The following is a 24,786-nucleotide window of genomic DNA, read 5'->3' on the forward strand; positions in this document are numbered from 1 at the left end:
TAAATCTGTAGTGTCATATAAGTTTTTTGACCATGCACACTACACATTACTCTGGCGGAGCCACGAAGGGTGTACTGGGGGGGGTTCAGGGTCTTGTGATACGTTTCTGGGAATCTTTAGATGCCACGAGTTGTCCCTGAACAGAGAGTAGCTGGTCTGTCAGTTTATATTTAGAGCAAGTGCCCTGGGTGTTAGAGGGAGTATATGAAATTAGTGTACAGCCAATTGCTGATTGCCACACACCCACCTTACGCTGCACCGCCTGCCCTGACTCAGGGGGCCAGTCCCCACACGCCACCGACGCCCGGTAAGGTGAGAGCCTTGTGCTCCCACGTCACCGCTCGCTATGGCAACCCTCAAAAGTACAGCCGTGGCGTCCATATTTAGGCGGACACGAGAGAGATGAGCAGCTGTCACATGCTGTACAGATCCCCTGTGTGGGCGAGCGAGGACCCCTGAGGCATGTGAACAGTTGTGGTTATGCCACTGAGGCAATGAAAGGAATATTTACGGCTGTGACTAAACATTTGTGAACAACTGAAGTCCCCCTATTTAACATTTACAAGCTGTATATAAACATCTAACAAAAGGTTTATAACACGCTGTAGTGTTGCTGTGAGCAAGTATAATGATAATCTAACTGCTTATTAATGTAAAGTATTTGTCTCCAATAGGACATTTATTAAACAGTGTAGTTTTTACTGGGTCATATACGTTTGTTTATAGAGCACTATTCAGACACAAGGCGATTCAAAGTGCTTTATAGAAATATATTAAACACTCGAAGAAACATTAAAATTGCAATTTAAAGTCAATGAAAACAAAAGCAAAAATCGAAATCGAGTAGATTAAGTTTTTTAAAAAGCTAATTAATAGTGACAGAATAGGAATAAAAAAAAGAAAAGAAAAAGCTCGTTCCACCTTGCTTGGTTTTGATGTTATGAGAACACTGAGTGAACCCGTCCCAAATCACCTGAGGGGTACTGAGACTAGACCCAAGACCATTTATTGCTTTGTGGACAAGAAATACGATTTTAAAATCTATCTTTCGACACACAGGAAGCCAACGCGATGGTCAAGGAGCTGCAGCTGTCTGATAGATTTTATACTAAGACCAAGAGAAATAAATGAATAAACACTTATATCTGCTTACAGCTACATTAAAGTGTGTTATAAACCATTAAATTAATTATTAATTAATTATTAAATTATTTTATACAACTTTTAAATGCTTAATACAGATACAGGAACAGGTTGTCCCTGTGTTCATCATTAATTCAGTCTGTAAGGGGAGAAATCCCAGGTGAATAAAGATTTTTAATAATATATATCACCATGAAAACTTTCACATTTTATAAATTACATTAAGGCAACATTTTTTTTGCATAACAAGTTTTCTGAAATTGTATGTACCTTAAAATCTCAACATTGACCAGTGCATGAAACAATGCTTTTGACTGTAGTGTCTCCTCTTAAAAGGTCACAAAGTGGGGGATTAGGTAACTGGCACTTGATCGGTTTGCAATGACGTTAAAACACTAAATAAAGAAATAAATGGTGTGTTGTGCTCATTCATTCAAGTATTAAACAGAAGAAGGAGCAGTCAGACACGGTAAAGCTTAAAGCCCTTAATATCAGAAGGTATATCATTTAAGTTTGGCTCAAGGTTCATAGACTCTACGGTTTTTAATAGCTCACACGTGCCTTCAACATTAATTTGTCACGCGAATATCAACCAAAACGTGAAGATAGATACAGCAGCGTGATGCTCAAACCTGAAATGTGAGCAGAGCTGACCGTGCTGATTACGGCAAAGGTTAATCAAAGACAAGCAACACGTGTCACAAGAAACCTGATGATCTGCAGTCGTCAAATAACATACAATTCATCATTTATTAGACACTTCTATTTTAACTGAGGTTAGAAAGAATTCACACTTGTTGCTTTCAGGTGGAACTAAATGTCCACACAATGGGGCAACAGATTTATTTAATAATTTTCACTGTCTTCACACATTTTTTTTCAGCATCTCACCTGTACTGTCTCCCCATGATCTGTGGTAAACCCTCTGGATTTATCATATAGTTGTAAACTCCTCAGACTGGCAGTGTGAGGCCTCAGGGGAAGACAACAGGTGTATTCCTTCTTGTGGTAAAACCATTTTAAGACCACCATCGTCGTTAAATCTCACAAGAAGCAAAGCTGTGAGCTGCCCTGGATACCTAGATTCATGGGATAAGATATATTCAAAGCGTAAAATAATTAGTCTTTCACTCGGGGAAAGATCTGCTGCTGCTGAAGGTGTACCATGAAAACAACCAAAAAACTTTATTTTATGTACAAGCACTAGATTACAGTAAAGATTAGGTATTTTTTGTGGCAACATTTGTTGTGATTTGTTTACTTCCAGGTCAGACACACAAGAAAGACTGAATTCAACATTAATACTTACTGGCTAAATTTTGTGGGTTACATGTCCTGCTGAGGAAGTCTTGTGCCAAACCAGTGCCGAGGATCTGGGGCTCTTATAAATGTGGACTGGAGCAGAGGGCGCGGCGGGGCTTGGGCAGGGGGAAGGTTTCTTTGACTAAGAATAGAAAACCATGCGGTCTCACCACCCTGATGCCCTATTTGGCCGAGGAAACACACACCACGGCTCCTCATGTGAGAGGTGACATTAACTGAGCAGTGTGTATTCTCTCCTATCTGTGACCCATATCACGCGACATAAGTTCCTTACCTGAAAACAAAATGAAGTTAGAATAGTCTTCATGTCAAAGCCACATTGAGCCACAGAGTTAAAAAGGCAACATCAGTGAGTTTAATAATTGTACAAATGTAACCCCCTTTTTAATACATCATCACATCCATACAAATAGCTAAATCAACAAGTAAGCACATACAAAAACAAACAAAGTACTTACTAGTATTTCTGATCTCCTTCGGTGTGAATGAATGCTTTAAATTACTTTTAGTTAATGCAATCAGCTTGTGTGACATCCTCAGTAACCAGCAGTTGAATGTAACTGAGTAATTTTACTCAAGTACTTTACTTAGATACAATTTTGGAGTTCCTCTTACTCAACTTTATGCTACAAACATTGTACTCTTTAGTCCAAGATATCTATGTGAGAGTGTTAGTAGTAACCTTACAGATTCTGGCTGTGAATAGTAAGTCGTATTCTTTTCATTCTAATGTACTTCTACTTATGTAAGATTTTAAACGCATGACTTTTTCTTGTAACAGAGTATTTATACATTGTGGTATCGCTACTTTTACTTTAAAGAAAAATCGGAATACTTCTTCCTGTTAAAAAGAGTAATAATAATAATAAATAATAATAATAATAATAATAATAATAATAATAAGGGAAGTTAAGGATACATCATAAATTAGTTTCATTAAAATGCTATGAATATAGAATTTAGCCAAAACAATAGTTCAATTGACAATATAGTTTTGGACTGTGTGCAAAACACAAATAGCATTCAGGACAGATGTGATCAATAATAAAAAGTTTTTAAAAGTTTTATGGACCTGGAAACAACCCTCCTAAAGACCATGGAGTCTGCAGGAGGGTGACACAGACGCTCCTGCCACCGTGTGGTGGAGATCAGTCCTGCATGAAGACATGTGGTGCACATTGTTAGTATATTTAAATAGAACTGAGATTTGATATGTTTATTAATGTTGATAAACTAACCAATGTGAGGCACTTCAATGATAAAATGATTATGGAAAATACTGATTATTATGATTATTTGAGTTTTCTAATGGCATTTTAAAGCTTTGTTTATATTTTCACCGGATATCTGATGTTTAGGTGAAATCAAAACCAGATAATCTTTGTTTTCCCCTCTACTGGGTGGACTGGTTCTTGACCAGTAGCATTGAGATGACTCCAGTTAACACCAGTGCGTAAAGCTGCCTAAGCAAACATCCTTGTGTAAGTCTTGTGTAACAGAACTCGGACAGGCAGGGGTTAAATCTTTCTGCTAAGATGTTTGACTTGAAGAAACTTGGCTGAATTCGATAAACGAGCAGAGAGAAACCTCCAGTCCTCCAGTCCTCCTCTGCTCCTGTCAGGACTGATGAGCAGAGAGACACTCCTGATCAGACACTTTACACAAACGTTTTGTGCAAGAAATTCATGTCATAATCTAATTTATCATTGATTTACAGGCAGGGTTTTGTTTTTCTCTCTTGTGTTATTATGGCAAAAGTTGCACTTTTATTTCTACTGTTCCTCCAGGGACAACTCCCCCCATCTGTGGGCAGCAGCAGCAGCAGCGCACATCTGGGCCCTGGCGGCACCGGATCCAGTGGGAGAACAATGGTCAGGTTTACAGTTTAATGAGCACTGGGTCAGAGTACCATGCTCCGGTTCAGTCCCGAACCCAGTCGAGGCTGCATGTCTCCGGCCGGAGGGAGAGCACCAGGAGCCAGATGCTGGGAGCGCACAGAGGAGCGAGGCTGCTGAGACCCGTGGAGTCCAGACAGTCCAGAACTGAGTCCAGACAGTCCAGAACTGACCACACCGCAGAGGCCAGATCCATAACGTCAGTGCGAGATGTCAGACAGTATGTGCCTTTCAATGGTCGTGCTCCAGCGGCCAGGCAGCAGAGTGATGCAGGAGCTGCTGCACTGCACACCAGAGGAGGAGAACCAGGACCTGGTGCTCAGTACCAACAGTCTGTGTCCAGGCAGTCGGATCAATCCATCTCAGAATATCCCACAGCTCTGGAAAGGGACTCTGGGGCTCCTGCTCCATCCGCTGCACTGACTGAGGATGAATCAAACAGGAATGGAGAGGACATGGTCAGCGATGACCCTCGGAACCCGTTTAAGAACCACAGGAATTCTGTTTTCTACAACTCCAATCCAGCCAGAGGGAGGTCAGTGGCCCAAACGCGCCGTCCGCCTGGCACAGGATATGGAACAAGATATTTCCAAAATGGTAAGTGAAGCGTCCTCATTACATAATAACTTTCATGGATGTTAATATTGTAAGAACAAGAATACGTTTTTTAAATCAGCTCATGTCTCACTCACTGAAAATCAATGGAAAGAATGGAAAAAATATCATCTGGGCTTTGGATCCCAGAATGAATTTACTCAGGAATGTAAAACACTTTGATTTATGCCAACAAACACTCTCATTTTCAGTCTGGACACGGTCTACTGTCAGTGAATTATTCTCAGCATGAATAAACTGGCAAACATTAAGATCTCAGACTGAAAACTTGGATTGTCCCTTTAATCTTCTCTCCCAGGACTCCCAGACCTCATACCAGACCCATATGCCATCCAAGCCGGTGCTTATATCCAACGCATGCAGATGTTTGCGCTCCGCTGTGCCGCTGAGGAGAACTGTCTAGCCAGGTAATCTGTGGTGCCAAAAGTGATTCACTTCCCCAGCACGTAGACACTGAAGCAGACACACACCTGCACACACTCGACACACTGGTATTTCCTTTGTTTTTACTGCTCATTGAAGATCAACCTGTTTCTGCACAACTTTTGGTTGTTTGAGGATACATTTCAATTACATCTGTATAACTTTGCACAACTGTTCTTCTTCAAAGAGCTACAAAAACAGTTTGTTATTATTATGGAGCAGTGATTCTCCAACATGATGTCCTGCCAAGACGTAAATGTTCTGGGTTGATTTCCCCAAAAGCATTAAGCACAATGGAACAAACCCTTTGCACTCGACACAACAATCTCAGCCAGTAGCACTTTCCAACGCAGCTTATGCCCGTTTCCCCTCTGATCCATCCAAGGTCGGCTTACGGACCGGCCGTGAGAGACATCGACTTCAGAGTCCTCCTGCGCTTCCCCCAGAAAGTGAAGAACCAAGGCACCACTGACTTCCTTCCTGTCAAGCCGAGATACCAGTGGGATTGGCACAGCTGTCACCAGTGAGTTCACTCAGAATCAAACTGAAATTACTTTGTATCACTTAAATATTATGATTCAAGCAGCTCCATTCAGCTCTGATAAAAACTCCACACCCTCAAAATTCACTTAAGAAGCTGTTGTTCTTCTATGTTCGACCCCCTCAGACACTTCCACAGCATGGACGCCTTCAGTAACTACGACCTGCTGGACATCGAGACGGGACGCAAAGTTGCGGAGGGACACAAGGCCAGTTTTTGCCTGGAGGACACGGGCTGTGACACCGGATTCAGGCGGCGCTACGCCTGCACGTCTCATACACAGGTACATATACACTCATACAGTTGGTTAAGAAAATGTTATTTAACCTTTAATTTATCAGGTGATCTCACTGAGATCAAGATGTCTTTCAAGATGCAAGAGAGACCTGATGAAATCAGGAAGGAGGAATCAGAAACAATAACAGGCATCTCTAAATACGAACAAAGTTAAAAGACACCCAGGTTAAATGGTTAAAACGTACGGTACAAAGTACTGGAAGTTATCCATGTAACAGTCCTGTATAGACGTCTCATGAAAACTAGACATTTCAGTCACTCAGCAGCTCATAAAATACATTCCAACAGAATGTTAAAACATATAAATTCACCAGACAGTAGGAAACCTTCTCAACGACAACAGAAACAGTGATGACTCATAATCCTGCACTTCACATTTCATTTGGTTTGAATTGAACTGGCCCTGCGACAGACTGGCGACCTGTCCAGAGTGTACTGCCTGCCTTCGCCCATTGACAGCTGGGATCGGCTCCAGCACCCCTGCAACCCTTAACTGGATAAGCAGGTTACGGAAAATGGATGGATGGATGGATGGATGAATTGAACTGAATGAAATAGTTATGTCTTGGTCTTGAGTGAGTCAATCTTGAGGTCTGGTCTGGTGAACAGAACTTTAAAATTTAAGAAGAAAAGTAATATACTGAAGCAACTTTAGTAGGAGACCTTTATAATGTAGTGCGTGTTCAGTTTAAACTGCAGATAGTCAACAACTTATCAACAAAGATAGGGCATTTATGAGGGATATTTTCAAAAAGAAAAATCTAAAAGGGAAGGACTTGTTTTGTTTTTCAATAATAAATAATCACAGTAAGCAAGCCGCCTAAATAGCTAGATTTAATCTGCAAATTTGGATCACTTTGCATATAGATAAACATCTCCCCTATTTGGTGTGTTAACAATGTACATTTTTTTATTCTATGTTATTTAGTCAAACGAAACATATTGTAAGATGCAAGGCTCTCCGTTGTTACTTTATTCACCAATCCATCAGATCCACTTCTGAGAAATGTTATTTTAAACTCCAGTATAAGCCAAATAATCAAAAAATACTTCCTGAGAAAGGGGAATATTTATTATAACTGTTGTCTGGGCTCTTTAATTCTGGCATTGCACTGCTTAGCGCTGGTTTCGTGTAACAGCTTCGATTCCAAAGAACTGTTTGTATAACTGAAACTCAAATGTGCCTCATTTGCGGCCTTGTAGGAAAAAAGTAGTCAAAGTCGTCTGAAGAGCCTGAGTCAAAGCTTTAAACCTCACTGACGGGCGTCTGGCCTGTGTTTTCAGGGACTGAGTCCAGGATGCCATGACACATACGCTGCTAACATCGACTGTCAGTGGATCGACATCACCGACGTTCCTCCAGGAAACTACATCTTGAAGGTAACACGAGTCAAATTGACTTTACAACAACTGTTACATTTCTCAATGTGGAGATTTTATTTATTCAGCTAACCTGCCTGCTGAGCTGCTCAAACTGTTTTTTATTTATTTCAGGTGACTGTCAATCCCAATTTCCACGTCCTGGAGTCGGACTTCACCAACAACGTAGTGAGATGTGACATCATATACACAGGAACTTATGTTCAGACACGCAACTGTCGAGTATCAAGGTACCGTACGAGTCTTTCTGTTGAACGAGTAAATCAGAAAAAAGGGCAAAACATTCTGATGACAATTGGGAGATTCTGTATCAAGTCTTGTGTGTTCTCAATTTGGATGCCTGTATTTTAATTTATCTCTTTCTTCCCTTCTTCAGGGGTTGAAATCTTCTTTTTCAAAAATTCTCTGAGGAGATTTTGCAGCAAACATCTCTCCCTGTGCTGGGCAGCAACATCAACTCTATGACTAAAGAAAAGTGCAATTGGTAAAGTTTTTAATTTTAACTGTGTGCTACATTCCTGCTATATACTAGTGTTGCATTTACTAGAAATAAATTCAAATGTTTACACATATTTTGTACATTAAACTAGTGAGATCCTCACATTTACTTGATTGTGTATTTCTACAAATGTGCCTTAAGTCATAACTAAAAGATATCATCTTTTTTGCCTTAACAAATACAAGTACTGTGTTCATATACATTTTTCTTGAATGCTGGTTATTGCTTGAAATGTGTTGTTGCCTCATGTTGTCTTTGTCTTGTTTTTCTGCTTTGTGTCATTGTTTTTGTTGCTATTATGTGTACTGTGTTTTATTTTTTTTATTTGAAGGACAGGATATTCTGTATTTTTGTTTTTGTCAATAAATCTCATGAAAGCATCAAAGTCATCTCTGGGGCTCGGCTAGCTGACGGTCCGAGGAATGAGGTAGTCTGGGTCAGGCATAGACGGAAAAGTGGTAGGTAGTGGGTGATTCAGGCCCTAGTATCACAACTTGATAGGACACAACAAGAAACAGGAAGGATCAAGCAAAAGGTAAAGAAAAACGTCTGTCTCTCAATACTTTCTGATTTTTTTTTTGGTTCAAGAGAGATATTTGCATAAAAAAGGTAAAATTAATTTTCGTTTGTTTTCATTTTATAAAATTTCCCCAAACTTCTGGGCACTGAATATTTTGCAAATGTTACTGAAATGGGAGCAAATGCTGCATTTATTGGGGATTATTTCTGGCCGCGGATTTGGATGTGAAAATTAGTATTTAAAGTTGCTGGATGGGGAATGTGTTAGTACTTTAGGATCAATTTACTGCTGCTTTTGGTCATCTTATGTGTTGACAATATGGAAAATGCAGAATATCAGTTATTCTTTAACCACTCTGTGGTCACATCATCAAATTGCAATATCTCATTTTATGTTAAATAGTAAGAGTAGTATGTCAAAGAATGTGTGCTTGTGTATAACTGAGTGAATGAAAAAAAAGGGAAAACTGTTTTGGAAAACTGTTAATTTTGCTAAAACATTGTTGAAAACTGTATTATATTCTGTTGGCATGTTGGATTTAAGGCAATAAATCTTGTGAGGAGAGAGGAGTTTGTTATTATAACAATTCTTAATTTTCTTGTGAACGATAACCACAGGCATCCGTTTAATCTTCTAAGATACCAAAATATCAAAGTTGTTTATCTATTGATCTCTGAAGATTTTATAATTGGATTTTAGCTGCATGTCGACGTTTTATCATACATTTTTAATAGTTTTGAATCCAGGATTGTAGACAAAAGCATTGTGTTAATAGAAAGCATCACAGCGCTGTGCAGGACTGAATCAATGGTTCGTCCTTGTGCTGCTGAATGGTGGGCTTTACTTTGAGTGATGCGTGCGGATCGTGGCCTCAGAGACAAATAGGCCTGCAGGCAGAAGCTGGCGGCATGTTTGCTGACAAGCCTCTGTGAAGACACAAGCTGTCGGATCTTATACAGCCATGCCATTTACTACAACACAGGCGGAGCACCATGAATGGAGGCCTTTTCTCACTCTCTCGTCCTCTGTGTACTCTCTCTCGCCCTAAATCCATCAAATCATGGCTTCATTCAGATCCTTTGGGGATTGTCTAAAGCGACAGCACTGGGATTATTGGGAGGATTAACACAACCCATCAGAGAATATCTCCAGCAATTATTTCAAAGATGTTTTTATCAGGAACAAATGTGTTTTAGCAGCAAGCCCTCGACTGTGTCAGACAGCAAATTAATGGCAGGAGGAGCACTAATCGTGTAAAGATTGTATTCTCTCTGGAGGTGGTGGTGCTTCAGCTTGTTCAAAGATGTTTTTACCTCCAACAAATCACTCTCTTTATATATCATAAAGCAGTTTTTAAATGATGTACTGGAAAACATGCAGGCTCCAGACAATGTATGCCCTGTTAAACGCACAGATGTTGGGTATTTACAACGAAACAGAGCTCAGTCTTGGTTTAAAAAAAGCAGCGTAACGGGAAGATTAAGCACAATTTAAATTGTTTACGTTGGAAGTCACAAAGGTGCTTCCATGCCAGAGTAGATTGTCTATGTTATTGAAAGTCTCTGGAAAATCCCCTGATTCCTGTAGAGTCAACTGCCTTCTTGTCTGTCTGGGAGTTTTAAGGACAATATTTACAGACAGTGACTATTTCAGTAAAGGATCGCTGTAGCGGGGGGTTGATTATGAATTTTAAAGTCTGATAACAGAGGTATTAAGAATCTACAGCATTTAAGAGGCTCTGCAAAGCTGTACTTAGAAGTAGCAGTGCTTATAGTTTAATGCTAGCAATAGCATGCTACTATTGTGAGCATGCTAATGCTAAGCACATTTTCTCACTCTTTTTTACCATGTTCACATCTTAGTTTAGGGTGTTAGCATGCTAACATTTTCTAATTAGCACTTAACACAAAGAACAGCTAAGGCTGGTAAGAATATCATTAGTTTTGCAGGTATGTTCGTCACAGATCAAAGTATTGGACATGTTTGAACAAATGATAGGGATGTACCAGATTTCATGGCAATCCATCCAATGCATTTTACTCAAAAGCTAAAATGTCAACCTTGCGGTGGAGCTAGAAAAAAAGTAAGTGGATCAATAAAGTGATTAGGCTTCATCCTCTGGGGACCATGGATGTCTGTACAAAATGCCATGGCAATCTATCCATTAGTTGTTGAGATATTCCATGTCTGGACCAAATTGTTGGACAGACAGAACAGACATCAATCATTCAGCAATCGTCTGACAACGGATACGCCTCTTTGGAGCCACGAGTTTTATTTCTGGGGTTCTGGTGTAGCCAACGGATATTCGGCTCAAGTCTTCCTTCTCCGTGCTCTTCTAAATGTCAGTCCGATTAGCAGCTTCAGATGCGAGAATGGAGTTGGGAGATGACGTGTACGACCTCATTGTTTCACAAGTGATCACAAGCTAATCTTAAAGCAATAAAAAGCTAAATCATGGTCACACAATAGTTGGTGGGTTCTGAGATTGCATTTCGGCCAATGCACTCAAACTCTTTTAGAGATCTAGTTTGATTGGTCAATACTACTCAGACTACAAATTGAAACCAGAAAGCTTCTTAAGCCAAAATCTTGTCCAGTTGCCTACAAATTCTGCATATGAATAGAGAATCTGTTTGCAGAGACTATCAGCCATTTCCAAGCCTGGCCTCCAGCTTGATTTACACCAAGAAAGATCTCATCCATTGCCATGTGTTTATAATCAAAGATTCTGCAGGATTGACTTGTTTGTTTCACCATTTGGCGTTAATCTTCAGATTTTTTGCTAACTTTTCACTCTCTTGACATTGTTATTTTACTCACTTTTAAGTCAAACCAAGATTGCCATCCCCAGAGCCAATAAAAATTCAAGGGATGTTGAACTTTAAGCTGTTCTAACAAGCCGATCAAGTGATGAGTGTTTGGCTGACTGTGATCCTCAGAACTCAGCTGGTCTCCTCCTTTTTTGGACCAGCATGTCATTTTAAACATGTCATGCTGTAGAGAAGACAGAAACTGTTTGCTCAGCTGTGGAGCTTCACACCAGCATCTGGACGCAGTCTTTCGTTAGCCTTACACAAGCACGTAACAGCATTGGAAAAGGCCAAAGAAAGAAAAAAGGGAGGCTGGCACCTCTCATTTGGCCTCAACAAACTCAATCCAGCGTACAGGTAGGTAAGGTGAGGAGGGGATGAGTTTTACCATCTATCTGCAGCCTACACTGAACATACTGTGGCAGGGAGAGACATTTTCCCGACGCATCTGCACGTAGGTGGGCAGTGTTTGGAGAGGTTACTAAGGCTAGGGTTTGGTATTTCCAGGTCATATTTCAACAAAGACGGGCCACGTGAGAGCCGGCGGGGACGTAGCAGAGGAACGTGCTCAGCCTTAAAAAAGAGTGTCTTGACAGGTTGGTTTAGGCACAGAGAAGAGAAATTCCTTTGCAGTTCTGTCATCCCGTTGAGATTAGGAACAGTGCTGAGGTCAGCCGTGGACCAGCGAGGGCGTGTAGGGCAGACACACTGGGCTACTTCCTCACCCGGGGGTCACTTACACAACCAGCAGACACACTGTTGTATATTTAAGAGACAGAAAAGCAACATTTTGTGCTGAAACAGAACACACAGGAGTCATCTTTGAGTGGGATTGATGATGAATTGTGTTTCTCTTTCAAGCTGGGTGGTATCGTGACTTGGGTGGTATTTGGCGGGATAGCTCAAAGGATTTGCTTTTCTTTGATTGTGGATCCACTGTACGGTCTGCATGCAAGCTCTTTAAACTCTTGCAATAATCTGTTTTGTTCACTTTAAAATGCCTAAAGGAAGCTCCAGGACATAATAGAAATGGCAAAACTGCAAGCAATTGTGAGCTTCTAATTTTCTGGCATCAAGAGATAAAGATTTTATTAAAAATATAATTCCTTGTTTGATTTTCTTTAAAAAAAAGTTTTGTTGATTTGTCAACTAAAGGAAGAAAACTGAAAAACCCTGATTGATCATACAAAGTTTTCTGTTTAAAAGGAAAGCAACTCATTTCTAGTATTTCTTTTATTTTTGGGTTCGTCTACGAGTAAATTTATACATAAAATGGCAACAATTTATGTCTACATTTTGCTTGTAGACAATCATATACAAAAAAATCGTCAACATACATCGCATTATTTTGAAGTTATATAAATTACACACCAAACTGTGGTTATATTTTAAGGGGACTTATTTTATCTTTATATCTGGTTCCGATTCTAAATTTTCATTAATGTTAAAGTTATTGTGTCCTTTCTGTTGTTAAACATTTTCTAACTTTGGTTTCAAATATTACTGTACTTAGTACCTGGTATTATTCTGCTCTGTTGTCCCTGCCCCCTCTTGACCTGCAATAAGACCTTTCCCCGCCTTTTCGATCACCTGACCTTCCCTGCCCACATACTCACCTGCTTCCCCTTTCCCTAATCAGCCTCGCAGTTCCAACACGGGCCTCATTCCCTGACAGATCCTCCATGTTTGGTTTCCAGCGATCTGTACCTGAACATGAACCTGTACCTGATTCTGATCCTTGGTACCTGCTACCAGTTCCTGGATGTTGACCTGCTGCCTGCTCCTGGCCTGCTCACAACCAGATCCTGCTTGGGTTTGTTTGACTGTTCAGACTGCCTTCCTTTTGACAAATTTGCACTTGTTTGTTAAGGAAATATTTCAAAATTTAAATAGTAATTGAACATCTAGTGAAACACTTGTTTTTGCGGATTTCTGAACTTCTCATCTTGCTGCAGTGAAGAACTGTGACATCACTGTTTGGTGTTGTGTTGCCCTTCAAACAAAAGTCATTTTAGGCATTGTTTCCAGCTTATCTATTGCGTCTTTTTTGTGTTATATCTATAGGTACCATGAATGTACCAACCCAACTGAATATGTCACCAAAATCAAATTTCAATAAGAACTAGATGTCATAACCTTAAAGCTCCTCTAGTCTCTTCCTGCCTTGCTCAGTGTTTTAGGAGGCTGGTTGGATCCATTAGCAGCTAGCTGTTATTCAGGATCGGGTCTCTCAGGCTGCAGTTGTTCAGCCCTGCTGTGATTTTTCCATCCAGAATCTTAACAGACCAGGGAACAATACTCCTCTGGACAGGAATCGAACACTTGTGGTAGTAACAGTATCCTACTCATGTATTAGTTTTGGGTGGATGAGGTGGCAGTACTAAAAGTTGGTGTTGTTCTTGGTCTGAATCTCTGTCTGAAATTCCTTAGTCACTCCAGTATTTGCACGGCCAGCGGCTCAGCCAGTGTGCCTTCTGTCTGACAGGATTCATAGACCGGGTATGCGGAAAGGCTCAGACTTGGACAGCCGGCCAAGACATGGCCTTTCTCAAAGTTTATTAGGCTTTAGGTGCATCAGACATCTGAGATCCAGGCCTGTGGACCTTTTAAAGTGATCGCTCTAAAGATTGATGGTTGTTTTGCGATTCCAGCTTGGTATTTATACAGCAATCTGAACAAGATATATTTGTTTTAAAAAAGTTAGATTCTGGTCTCAACATTTGAAAGAGAGATCTTTTTAAAGGCCAAACTGTTTTTCTCACTGCCAAAACATACCTGGCCTGCAGAAGGCAGAGGGATGTTGTGTCTGGAATATGGAAAATATTTTGACACAGTTCGTGACTAAACTATAAAATATTCAGTCTTTGCTCCCTCAAGAAAACACATCATTTAGGAGATACAAAGCTGCTCTCATGATTCTTCTTGCGTCCAGTAATTCAATCAGCAAACATTGCAAACATTCCCTGGTTAAAGCTTCTAAAATGTGAGGATGTACTGTGTTTCATAACATTTTGAAGTGAATAGTTTTGGGCATGTCTATAGCTATATTTTATAAATACTGAGGTCAAGAGTCCAAATTGTTCCACAGTGCATCAATCTCACAAAAAAAATGTTCACCACCCAACACAAAAAGTCTAACATTCTCTCTTTCCACATTTTCCACATTCATTTTACTTTTAATATATATTGATATATGCAGACGGGGAGACCTTAGGCAGGCATTTGGCATTTTCACTTTAATTTCAATTAAATCAAACATAAAAGATAAAACTGTAACTTTTTCAAAAATATATATAAGTCCTGAACTTTGACTGAAAATACAGCTGTGGGTTTAAATAAGCTATTATAAATGAAATATAATATTATGCCTACCAAATTCATGGTTAAACATCACTTTGATACTACTGGTTCGAGTCCATGCATCATTAAAACCGATGTTCTCCGTCCAACATTCTAGAATGTAAGGTGACGTACGCTTCCATGACGTTCCCTCTACGTTTTCTCGTCATGGCGACGTAGCTCCGACGTTCGGTCTGTCCGTGTAGGAACGGCAGGTATGTCAAAATATTGATTTCTCTACAAGTTGCAGAAGTGTGCATGGGTCTTTAGAGCCAAACCTTCTATAAAAAGACTAACTTTTTTTCTTTTTTAAGCCTTTCAATACCCGAAACACGAGCTAAACTAAGCCTGAGGATATGGAGTAAACTGTGCATTTATCTATTAACGTTAACTCCACATTGTGTAGATAACATCTGCGGCTATTCCTTATTTTGGTTTGGAGAAGAGATCACTGTTGATATGGTGGATTTGTTAGCAAAAAGTTGTTGTTCCAGCAGTTATGGAGCACCATTCTGATTTATTTGGAGTAATGTTTTTTTCAACCTGGCAAATGTAAGTCCAATATAAATTTTTCTTTTAACTCCATTTTTGGTCTCTACCAACTCCTGAGGGAAATATCGAAATGCTCCACTTTGTTCACCAGCTAGTAGCTATCTGAGTGTATTTGCTGTTTGGTGTTCAGCAGGTAGAGTTCTGTGGGATTCTTAGGGATTTTTATTTAAAATATGCACGCGAGACAAAGTTCAGAGTTAAAATAAATTTACTGACCGGACAGTTTAACAATGAGCTAAAACTTCAGATTAGGGTGATAATTTCATCACAAGGAGGAGCCTCTTTTAAAAAATATCGATTATAGCCACTGCAAGATTATTTCACTGTTCATGTTTATAAACAAATCAACCAAAAGCATTAAAGGCCAGAGAAAGCGTCTTAATTCAACTCGAGGGGCGTAATGGAACGTTAGCTTAATTGTAACATTAGCTTTTTTTAGCTAGCTTGCTATTACTGATAAAATTGGCAATGACCGTTGTTATTTCAGCTGTAAAATCGAGGGTTGCTGTCACTGTTGTCATAAACTGCATTCGTGCTCAACAGGCATAGCAACAGTGGGGGCAGCACCCTCAGTGATATTGGAATTTATCACTATTTCCTTACATAATACACTCTAAACTCAAAAAGTAATAGGAATACTTAATAATTAAAATAATCCTTGCAGCCCAAGTCTATATTATTATTAAATCATGATTTAAAAATGGCTCAGGGTGCTAAGAAAAAAATAATTTGACATGATGCTCTGAACAAGCATTAAAGGCACTTGACCTCACCCATGTATCTAACCTTCAGAGGATTATTGACTCTTAACAACCTCACCTCTCACTTGCCATTATAACACAATTACTCTAACTGCTATGGGCTGCAGACACAGATGGTGAGTGACAAAGTGGTCAGGACAGTTAACAGTTTGCATGTGTCATCCTCCATCTGTCGCCATAGCTCTCCACCCGTCAGGATTACACACAATAGAAGGAGAAGGAGAGTGAGGGATATTTTGTGATGTGGATGGATTATACTAGTTGTCCGAGGGGTGAGCGGCGTCCTCTGAAAGCAGCAGGAGCTTGTGTGAGCAGAGTGGTGAAAATCTCTGACAAGATTTAAACAAACAGTGAGACAGATGCTGGCCTGTCCTGGCCCGGGACGCCCTGACAGAATAAGGCCATGAGAGATCACACACCGCCATCTCCAGATCAGCCCGAGAAGTATTTCCTCAACCATTTGGGATTCTTCTGTCAGACTCAGTGAATGCATAAATAATTTCCCGGAGTCAAGGGTAATAAAATGCTGGTGTCAAATCCTTTTTTTTATTTCATATTGAAATGTGGGACATTCAGCGGTCAATGCACATCTCTTAGAGTTACCTAATTGAGACGTCACATTGTGTGAAAAAGGGAAGAAGAATCTATTGTATTGCAATTTTCCAGTCTCCTTCCTGATTATTCTCCTTACATACTTTGACAACCATGAAAAACTGTCCAAACTCTTTTATTTGTAAAATACCTGTACAATAGCTTTGATGATATACATCTTGATATAGCATACATTAGGTTAGGTAGTATCCAGACTGGTGTGAGCTGCCTGAAAATATATTTCTTCACAATAAAAAATAGCCTAGTATAAAATAAATTAACACTCATAGAAATATACTTTTTTATCTTTGTATTGGTGGTTGTTCGCTTTATCCTCATTATTTGCCACTACCTCTCATGAAAAAAGCAAAAACCATGAATTCTCGTTGAGGTTTGACTGCCACTCCTCCATGCTTCTGTGCTTGCGTGACATACAGGCGCAGGTGGACTCTTCGGGGGGAGTTTTCCCTTTGGAAATATCCCCACCTTCAGGCCGAGCTCTGTTTCCACCGGCTGACAGCTTGTCTCAGTGGCATCAGCTCCTGCTGGAAACATCAGGACAAAAGAGAGGGGGAAAAATATAATTTAGATCCTGAAACAAACCGTGCTTCTTCTCAAGGCTTCTCATCATTCAATGATGGAGCCGCAGAAACTGTGTTAATCTCTATTGTACTGTAAGCGAAGGTCTGTGTGTGCGTGTGTGTATGTTCGTCCTTGTGAGTCATGACGCCTCGCTTATGGAGGAGCACTGTAAACCAGATTTCATCAAGTTTGGCTGTGGCAGGAGCTGTTTGTGTAATTCTGTCTTTGTGAAGACAAATGTAGTTTTAAACCTTGAGAGTTAGGACATTATGGGAAGTGAGGACATTTATGCCAGTACTTGTCTTTGAACGTGAGCCTACTTCTAATCATGGATTAACCTAGAAGACCAATGAGCCATGGTCCAATATTATAATAATAAAATTGATTTTACAGCAACAGGAACCCTAATTATATTCCCACAGCATGTAAATACAAAGTACAAATTAGTGAAAACAGAGTATACAATTTAAAACAGTTGAAAAATAAGTTGAAAAGTTAAAACACGTTGCCTTTGGGTATTTATCAAGCACAGACCTGAAAACGTTGACATTAAGCCCAGAGCTGCAGAAACCAGTACTCCTACGCAGGAATAATACCTGGCCTCAAGACTGCTGTGTACCAATTAGTATGTGGTAATTTGATTAAACACGGGTTTGTCTAGGAATGTGCACCATTAAAACACAATATAAACTGAAATTTATAGACTTTTTGAATATAGATTTAGACACGGGACCCATGATCATTTCAGTTGACCGCACATATTTTTGGGGGGCTTCAGGGGATCTGGGTCTGTTTTTTAACATTAATATCCAAATTTGGAATAATCTTATAAATCCTGTCTTTTTCTATTGTCTTCTGGGTTTACAGGTAACTAACCCAGCCTTGTATTAAGTTAATCCATTTGACCATGTCTCCTTTGGGTGTATCCATGGACACCACATTAGCTAATGCTGATCCTTTAATCAATAGAAACAATAAAGAGCTGTTTGAGTATTAGGACTAGAGTTAGGGCATGTATTAGTGTGTGTTTGTGTGAGAATGTGTGTGTGTAACTTGGTTGCGTACCACAAAATCTGTTGTGCTTGCCATTCTAACACTGAACCTGCTCTGGGTGATTAATTCAGATGATTCAGGCCTTTAAAATGTCAACTGCATCGATGCTTTGAAAGACTTTGAAAGTGAAAAGAAAGGGCAGCGTTAAACAGAAAAGCAACATCACACTTACAACTAATAAAACTCTCGTCTCACTTTTATAAATGAAAGCTCAAGTACGTGCACTTTTTTCCCCCCGACACGTTTCTCTGGCCGCCGGCCTCGACCTGGAGCTTGGAGCGTGTCTCTCCCTCCTGCAGCATAATGTGAAGAGCTGCTTTACTGTGCAGTCGGTGCTTATGTTTATATGGACGTCACAAATATACCAAGTTTGCCTCACTCCGTTCTGGCATGTGGCCAGGGGGTTTTATGATTAAAACCAGATTGTGCTTGCCCAACTCAGAGAGGCCAGAAAAACAGATTGCAGTTACGCATACTCTGCACAAGAGGGAAGTACAGAAACATCCACTGTCCCTGCAGCATCTGTAAAGGTGTACTTTTTTGAAGGGACTGTATGTATCTGCTGGTTAATTTTACCCATCTGCTGGAAGGACTTTTTCCACAGATGTCCTCTTATTATGTGTTATTATGTCTTTTCCTAGTTCAGTCATCAATGATACATCTGACTGTGACACGAGAAGAAAGCTTTACTTTCTCCTCAGAAACCCCTATAACAGTAAGTTTAGTCAATTCTGAGTCAGAGCTTGATCATCCTGTAAATATAATCACGCCTCTTTTGTGTCACATGACTGGAGACAAGCAGCTGTGGGGTCTTCCTCCGCCAAAAAAACGACTGAGCTCCTGCCAACTCTCGTTCTCTCGTAATGATGACTAAGTTACACTGTAAAAAAAAGTCTGTTTTTAAGATTGTATCTTGCTTTTTACTGTCAGATTCAAGAGATTAACGTGAGAAAAAATGTCAAAATTCAAATACTTTTTTTAAGGTGCTTGAACAAATCTCGCCTTCATTTTGAGTTATGTTTTAAGATGTCTAATAAATAATGTCTACTCTTGTTTGGCAAGATCAGATATCCCTCAAATCTACTCAAAAAGGTTTAACTTTACTACAGCAAGTGCCATTTTCTCAACCTGCTGGCTGATTTTGACCACACTTGTCCCCAATCTGAAGTGTAAATACTCATTTCACTTGCCAAGACAGACACATTTTGCAGTGTAGTGAAAACTGGGAAATCATGTGACATCAACAAAAGCAGACACATTACGCCCCCTTCACCACCGCCGCCCACACACAGACACACAGACATCACACACACACACACACACACACACACACACACACACACACACACACACACAGACATCACACACAAAAACACACACACACGCACAGACATCAAACGCACACATAAACCCTTTTTTGTAACAGGGAGGAACACTGCAATTCATTTCCTGACTTTGAAAACTACGCTGCCAGTAAACATGGCAGACGTCATCAGCTGGGAGCGCTGATGGAAGCATCAACAGTGTAAAACAAGAGAGAGAAATCTGAACTCACCATGAGTTATTCCCCTGCCTGGTCCCACTCTGACCTCCACTCGCTGCAGCAGGGTCTCATGTTTCAGGCCCCCATGGCACCGGGGCAGACCACCACCCCCCCTCCATCACACCATGCTGGTGCTCTGGCAGCCTTTTGCAGGGTAGGCAGGGGTCCTCACAGGCTTGGGAGGCGGGTACGGGCCCTTCCCACAGCGCCCGTTTTGAGGGTAAAGAGGAGGCTTCTGAGTTCTTGAACTGGAGGTGCTGTTACCAATAATGACCTTAGGGTCCAGGCTCTGTGGGTGGGACTCGGGAGGAGCTTGTCCGACGTGGTTGGTGTCTCTGGGGGTATAGAGGTGAGGCGGGTGGCCGTTTACGCCTGTCCTTTCGTGGTTGTGGTCCTTGGTGATGCTGGGTGGGGTGAAGCGGCTGGTTTTGACGACGGACGCCATGTGAACAGGGGAGGGAGAGTTAGTTCTTAATAGGATGCGGTCTTCGTCGATGTGTTGCATCGCCTGGACCGGATCGTGACGGTGATGAGGCAGCGGGGACGCCCTAAGGTCACCCGGATGAGTCGAGACGGGAAAGTTATTGGACGCCCCCTGAGCGATGCAGGGCGTCTCCTCGCTGACGTCAATTCTGGCTGTGAGACGATCAATCTGCTGGACCACCTGAAGGACAAAACAGAGATTCGGTACTTGTCCGGACTGCAGTGATAGAAAAGGAACTAAGTACATATACTCAAGTACAGTACTTGTACTTAACTCACATATTTCCATTTAATCCCACTTTATGCTTCTACTCCACTGCACATCAGAGGGAAATATTGTACTTTTAACTCCACTACATGTCTTTTGACAACTATAGTCAAAAAAATGAATATATATCTGTGTAGTTACATTTAGTTTTATTCCTCTTTCCTCTCCCATTAATCATCTCACAGACCCTCAGCTTTATCTTGTGACCCTTAAGAGGGGCCCTGACCCCTTCGTTGGAAACCACTGGACTAAACTATCGAGCTGTAAATAAAGTAGCACCTCGACCAGCTGCAACAGAAAATATTAGATTTATGCATTAATACATCACTATTAACAATCTAATGACGTCATATATGATTATATATCAGTCACAGGGGCCAGTTCTTTCATTTTTTAAACTTTTACTTCATTTAGCTGATAAAACCAATTTATTTTGATGTCCTTTTGTATCCAGCTGTCTCTATTCACAATCTTGGAGGTATTTTATTTCTAATGTCGTTTCAGTACAATATCAGGCCTTGGGCAGATGCATTCAGCTGTGAATCAAAGCTATTTTACAGCTGCATGCAAAATGGATACTGTAAGAGCAAGGCATAATTTAGTAACAGTCTCTAGCCAGGCTTTTTAATGTGCTGACCGGAACCCTGCCAATTTCTGCAGCGTTCTGCAAAAGGTCAGTGCAAATCGTTCTCAATCACAGCTCCGGTAAGGGATGATAAGTGAGTCACAAACATGCACTCAGCATGCACAAACACACAGGTACATGCCGAAATGTTCTGATGAACATGGACACACAGATTGTGTTAAACTGATCCACTCCTTTGTCTGAATCTAATCTTTTTAAATGTCACAAAACATCCAGGGGAGCGTGGATAAAAGGCTGCGACATCTGCACCTACACACAGACCTTCATCTTTAGACGCCTGATGTAAAGAATAAACATCCATAATAATAGACCCTCCTACCTCTTTCATCTCCACGTGAACTTGCTTCAAACCCCCCAACACATCCTCCAGATCCGTCACCACTTGTCTGATTTGATCCCTCACCGAATCCTGCCCCCTCTGCTGCCTCGCCACATCCGAACCCTGGCCCCGCTGGTCCCCGTTGGTTGTGGATTTCGAGGGCTCCAGACTGGTGATGCCGAAGGGTGGGACACAGGGCCCCTTCTGTCTTCTTTGGTTCAAGTGTTTTTGTGGGACTTCAGTGGGAAAGAAACCTTTGTGAGAGCCACCGCCTCCATTACAGCCCTCCTCTGATCCACCCTTCAGTCTGCCCCGGTCCTGATGGCTATCTCTTTCCTCCCCTCCCTCAAAGAACACAGGCCTGGGTCCACAGTGGCCATTTGGCATGTGTAAATGACCCAGATGGGGATTTTGGGGCTCTGAATGATAGCTCTCAGAGTTGCATCCGAAATCTCGTTCCTCCTCTTCCACAGAGACATACCTGACAGTCCTCCGGTGCCTGTACCCCTGACCTCTGACCTGAAGATGGGGCAGAGGATGTGGTATCCCGGCGTTAAAGGGGTGTGCCCTGGTGACGCCGCGCACCACACAGCCACACTGTTCCCTGACAGACGGGTAGTGTCTCACCCCAGGCTCCGGCGGGCAGCTCCACTGGGCAGGGTTCGACTCCCAGGGGCAAACTTGGCTCAAGTCGTCTGACTGGCTGCGAGGGCCCGGCCCTGCGAACACAGGCCTCCTCTGTGGGCTGCGATGACCGCTTCTCTCAGCTCTGTCCGCTGGGAAAGCTCTCCCTCCTACGTCTTTAACCCGAGGAGCCATGGTGTCTCTCCCGCAGTCCAGAGACGGGTGGTCCGTCTGTCTGGCTGATGCTGGTTGGTATCCCGGCCCACCGTGACGGACGTACGCTGGCTGCTCATAGTGGACGCAGTGATGGCAGGAGCAGGGGGCGTTGGTGTTGATGTGCTGATGGAATCGGTGGCGTCCCGTTGTGTGAGAGCCTTCTGTGTACATGTCCAAAGAAGTCCAGAGGCTTGAGTGGAAAACGCCTTAGAAAACAATTGGTTTCCTCCCCTCTCTGCTCCCTCTCGCCCAGTCATTCACTCGCTCTGTTTTCCTCATCTGAGTCTTCCCACAAGAAAACTTTTCTTCAACTCTACCCAAGACTTCTCCCTCCCCTTCCTTCCTGTCTGTTGTTTCCCTTCTTCTTACTCTCTCCTGTAGTTGTTAATCTCTGCACTCATTCTTTTTTTTTTTCACTGAAACCTCTTTCTCCTACTTCTCGTAACTTTTTTCTCTACTTCTTCCTCACCCTATAGCCCTCTCTCCTACTCGGGGCCCCTCTCCACCTCCCTCCCTCTCTGTCTCTCTTTCTACCTCTCCCGCCTCGTTGTTCTGTCTCATTTGCTGCTGCAGGCTTCCTCTCTCTCTCTCTCTCTCTCTCTCTCTCTCTCTCTCTGTGACTGTGTATTTCCCGTTTCCTCCCCTCCCCTCTCCCGCTCTCCTCTCTTTCTCCACCTCTCACTCAGTCTCCTGCCTCTGGTAGATTCTCTCACATAGTCGGTTGTACCTGAATTTATGAATTCCTTCTCTTCCCCTCCACCTAATATCCAGCCGACCCTGCCAGGCTCCTCCGGTAAAGGATTTCTGTCTCTCAGAGAGTGCGTGAAAGAGTCCCGGCTCCGGTGCTGAGCTCATTAGCCCAACTAAAGCCTTTGCACTCTGCAATTAAACGCTGCCTGGGATTCCTCAGCCGGAGACTGAAGTAGGAGGTGAGGGGAGGGGAGGAGGGAAGGACTGGGGGAGGTGGGGTTTAAAACATACACAGACGAGGGAGTAGAGAGCACTCTGAGTCAAGGAGACGGACCCACTGCCTTTGTACAAGGGAACATTTTCTCACTATTCTTCTGCGTTTCCTTTTTTTTCTACCTCTCTCCCCACCAACGCCTTCCCCTCTTTGTCCTTTGCCGCTCCTGTCATTCCCACTCTATCATTGTCTCGGTTAAAGTGGCTTCACCTCAACAGTTGAGCAAAACTTAAATCTGCTGAGGCAAGCGCAGATATTTTAGTTGAACTAAGCATGCAACCTTTCTTCCTCTCACAGCCATACAATGGTGTTTACGCGACACATAAACAGCTCACAGTCAGAAAAATCTAAACATGTGTTCAGGCGTGTTAAATTCGTCATCCTTTTCATTATAAATCAATCTCTGCCCACTATAGATAACTATAATGTTGGGATAAACACAGGAACAAAATAGAGATGCAGGATGAGCAATCAGGAGCTCTCTCAAATATAGCTCTGTTGTGGCTCCAAATCCACAGCGACTGAGGACAGCTAGGCGTTTATTTTCGAAGAGAATAACTGGAGCTTTTTAAAAAAAAAACAATAGGTTGTGAAAAAGAAGAAAGAAACTACTGAGAATAACAGCAGAGGAGGATGAAGGGGATTCATCCGTCCCAGAAAGAGGATGAGCAGTCTGGTCCCAGCTGCAGGGAGAGATTGTTGTTGTAGATGAAACCCAGCATGTGAAATATATTTAATATATAGTATAAAGATTGGATTCTTGTGGTCAAAGGTCAAGGTCACTGTGAACTCATGTCAGTCCCATTTTCTTGAGTGCAATATATCAGGAACTCCTGGGATGAATTGATTAGAATTTGGCTATCAAAGGTCACTGTGACCTCACAAAACACGTTTTTTGGCCATAAATCCAGCATTCATATGCTAATTATGACAATTTCGACAGACATGGATGTTAACTGTTACATGACTTCTTGGCAGAAGCGTACAAAGGGGAGGCAGTAATTACAGTTTGAATAAATGTCTTTCTTACTTAATGGTGATTGAGCCAACCAAGTATTGGATACTTGGATATTTGTAGTATTACAAACTTGGTGTCTGTGGCGACATTCCTTTGAAAAAGATTCAATACTACAGTTTTGGACTCAAAACTGCTAAACTCTAAGCACAATTCCATTGTTTTCACTCAAATAGAAATTCTACATCAGCCAGGATAAAAATCCTGCCACTTGGCATCCTTAAGATTTCAGTCGTGGTTGATTTAGAATTTCTATTTGAGTGAAAACAAAGGAATTAAATTCAAAGAGTTGAGTCTCACTGGAAACAAATGTAAAATGTTAATAAAATAAATAACGCTTCTGATTGAAGTTTATAAAGAATGAAGAACACAGACATCAGT

At 41.5% G+C, this 24,786-nt stretch overlaps 2 protein-coding genes across 5 annotated transcripts; one reads left to right on the forward strand and one right to left on the reverse strand.

Annotated features, from left to right (window-relative positions):
- The first annotated feature begins 204 nt into the window (after nucleotides 1–204).
- Nucleotides 205–14,011, forward strand: LOC129089357 (protein-lysine 6-oxidase-like). The gene is made up of 10 exons (XM_054596770.1): nucleotides 205–307; nucleotides 4,254–4,958; nucleotides 5,275–5,383; nucleotides 5,785–5,922; nucleotides 6,067–6,223; nucleotides 7,522–7,617; nucleotides 7,732–7,847; nucleotides 13,147–13,262; nucleotides 13,405–13,424; nucleotides 13,880–14,011. Exons 1-10 carry the CDS (start codon nucleotides 205–207, stop codon nucleotides 14,009–14,011), a joined length of 1,692 nt encoding a protein of 563 aa, XP_054452745.1.
- Nucleotides 14,012–16,672: 2,661 nt separating this feature from the next.
- On the reverse strand, nucleotides 16,673–22,995 carry LOC129089123 (uncharacterized). 4 transcript variants are annotated; one of them, XM_054596490.1, is made up of 4 exons: nucleotides 21,587–22,995; nucleotides 19,883–20,534; nucleotides 18,523–18,620; nucleotides 16,673–17,237 (listed from the first exon to the last, which is right to left on the reverse strand). In XM_054596490.1, exons 1-2 carry the CDS (start codon nucleotides 22,595–22,597, stop codon nucleotides 19,989–19,991), a joined length of 1,557 nt encoding a protein of 518 aa, XP_054452465.1. In that variant the 5' UTR covers nucleotides 22,598–22,995; the 3' UTR covers nucleotides 16,673–17,237; nucleotides 18,523–18,620; nucleotides 19,883–19,988. The 4 variants fall into 4 exon arrangements, with proteins under 4 accessions (XP_054452465.1, XP_054452464.1, XP_054452463.1 ...); XM_054596489.1 differs by lacking the exon at nucleotides 18,523–18,620 and having other exon boundaries at nucleotides 16,673–17,234; XM_054596488.1 differs by lacking the exon at nucleotides 18,523–18,620.
- Nucleotides 22,996–24,786: the final 1,791 nt, after the last annotated feature.

Source organism: Anoplopoma fimbria, chromosome 3 (genome assembly GCF_027596085.1).
Source record: "Anoplopoma fimbria isolate UVic2021 breed Golden Eagle Sablefish chromosome 3, Afim_UVic_2022, whole genome shotgun sequence".
Classification (NCBI taxonomy): domain Eukaryota; kingdom Metazoa; phylum Chordata; class Actinopteri; order Perciformes; family Anoplopomatidae; genus Anoplopoma; species Anoplopoma fimbria.

Bases quoted from the DNA above. Each gene is read 5' to 3' on its own strand.
- LOC129089357 (XM_054596770.1), top strand. From the start codon at position 205: ATGAAATTAGTGTACAGCCAATTGCTGATTGCCACACACCCACCTTAC. The intron at 4,959-5,274 runs GTAAGTGAAGCG...CTTCTCTCCCAG, and splicing joins AACAAGATATTTCCAAAATG to GACTCCCAGACCTCATACCA. The intron at 6,224-7,521 runs GTACATATACAC...CTGTGTTTTCAG, and splicing joins CCTGCACGTCTCATACACAG to GGACTGAGTCCAGGATGCCA.
- LOC129089123 (XM_054596489.1), bottom strand. From the start codon at position 22,597: ATGTACACAGAAGGCTCTCACACAACGGGACGCCACCGATTCCATCAG. The intron at 20,535-21,586 runs GTAGGAGGGTCT...TTTGTCCTTCAG, and splicing joins TTCACGTGGAGATGAAAGAG to GTGGTCCAGCAGATTGATCG.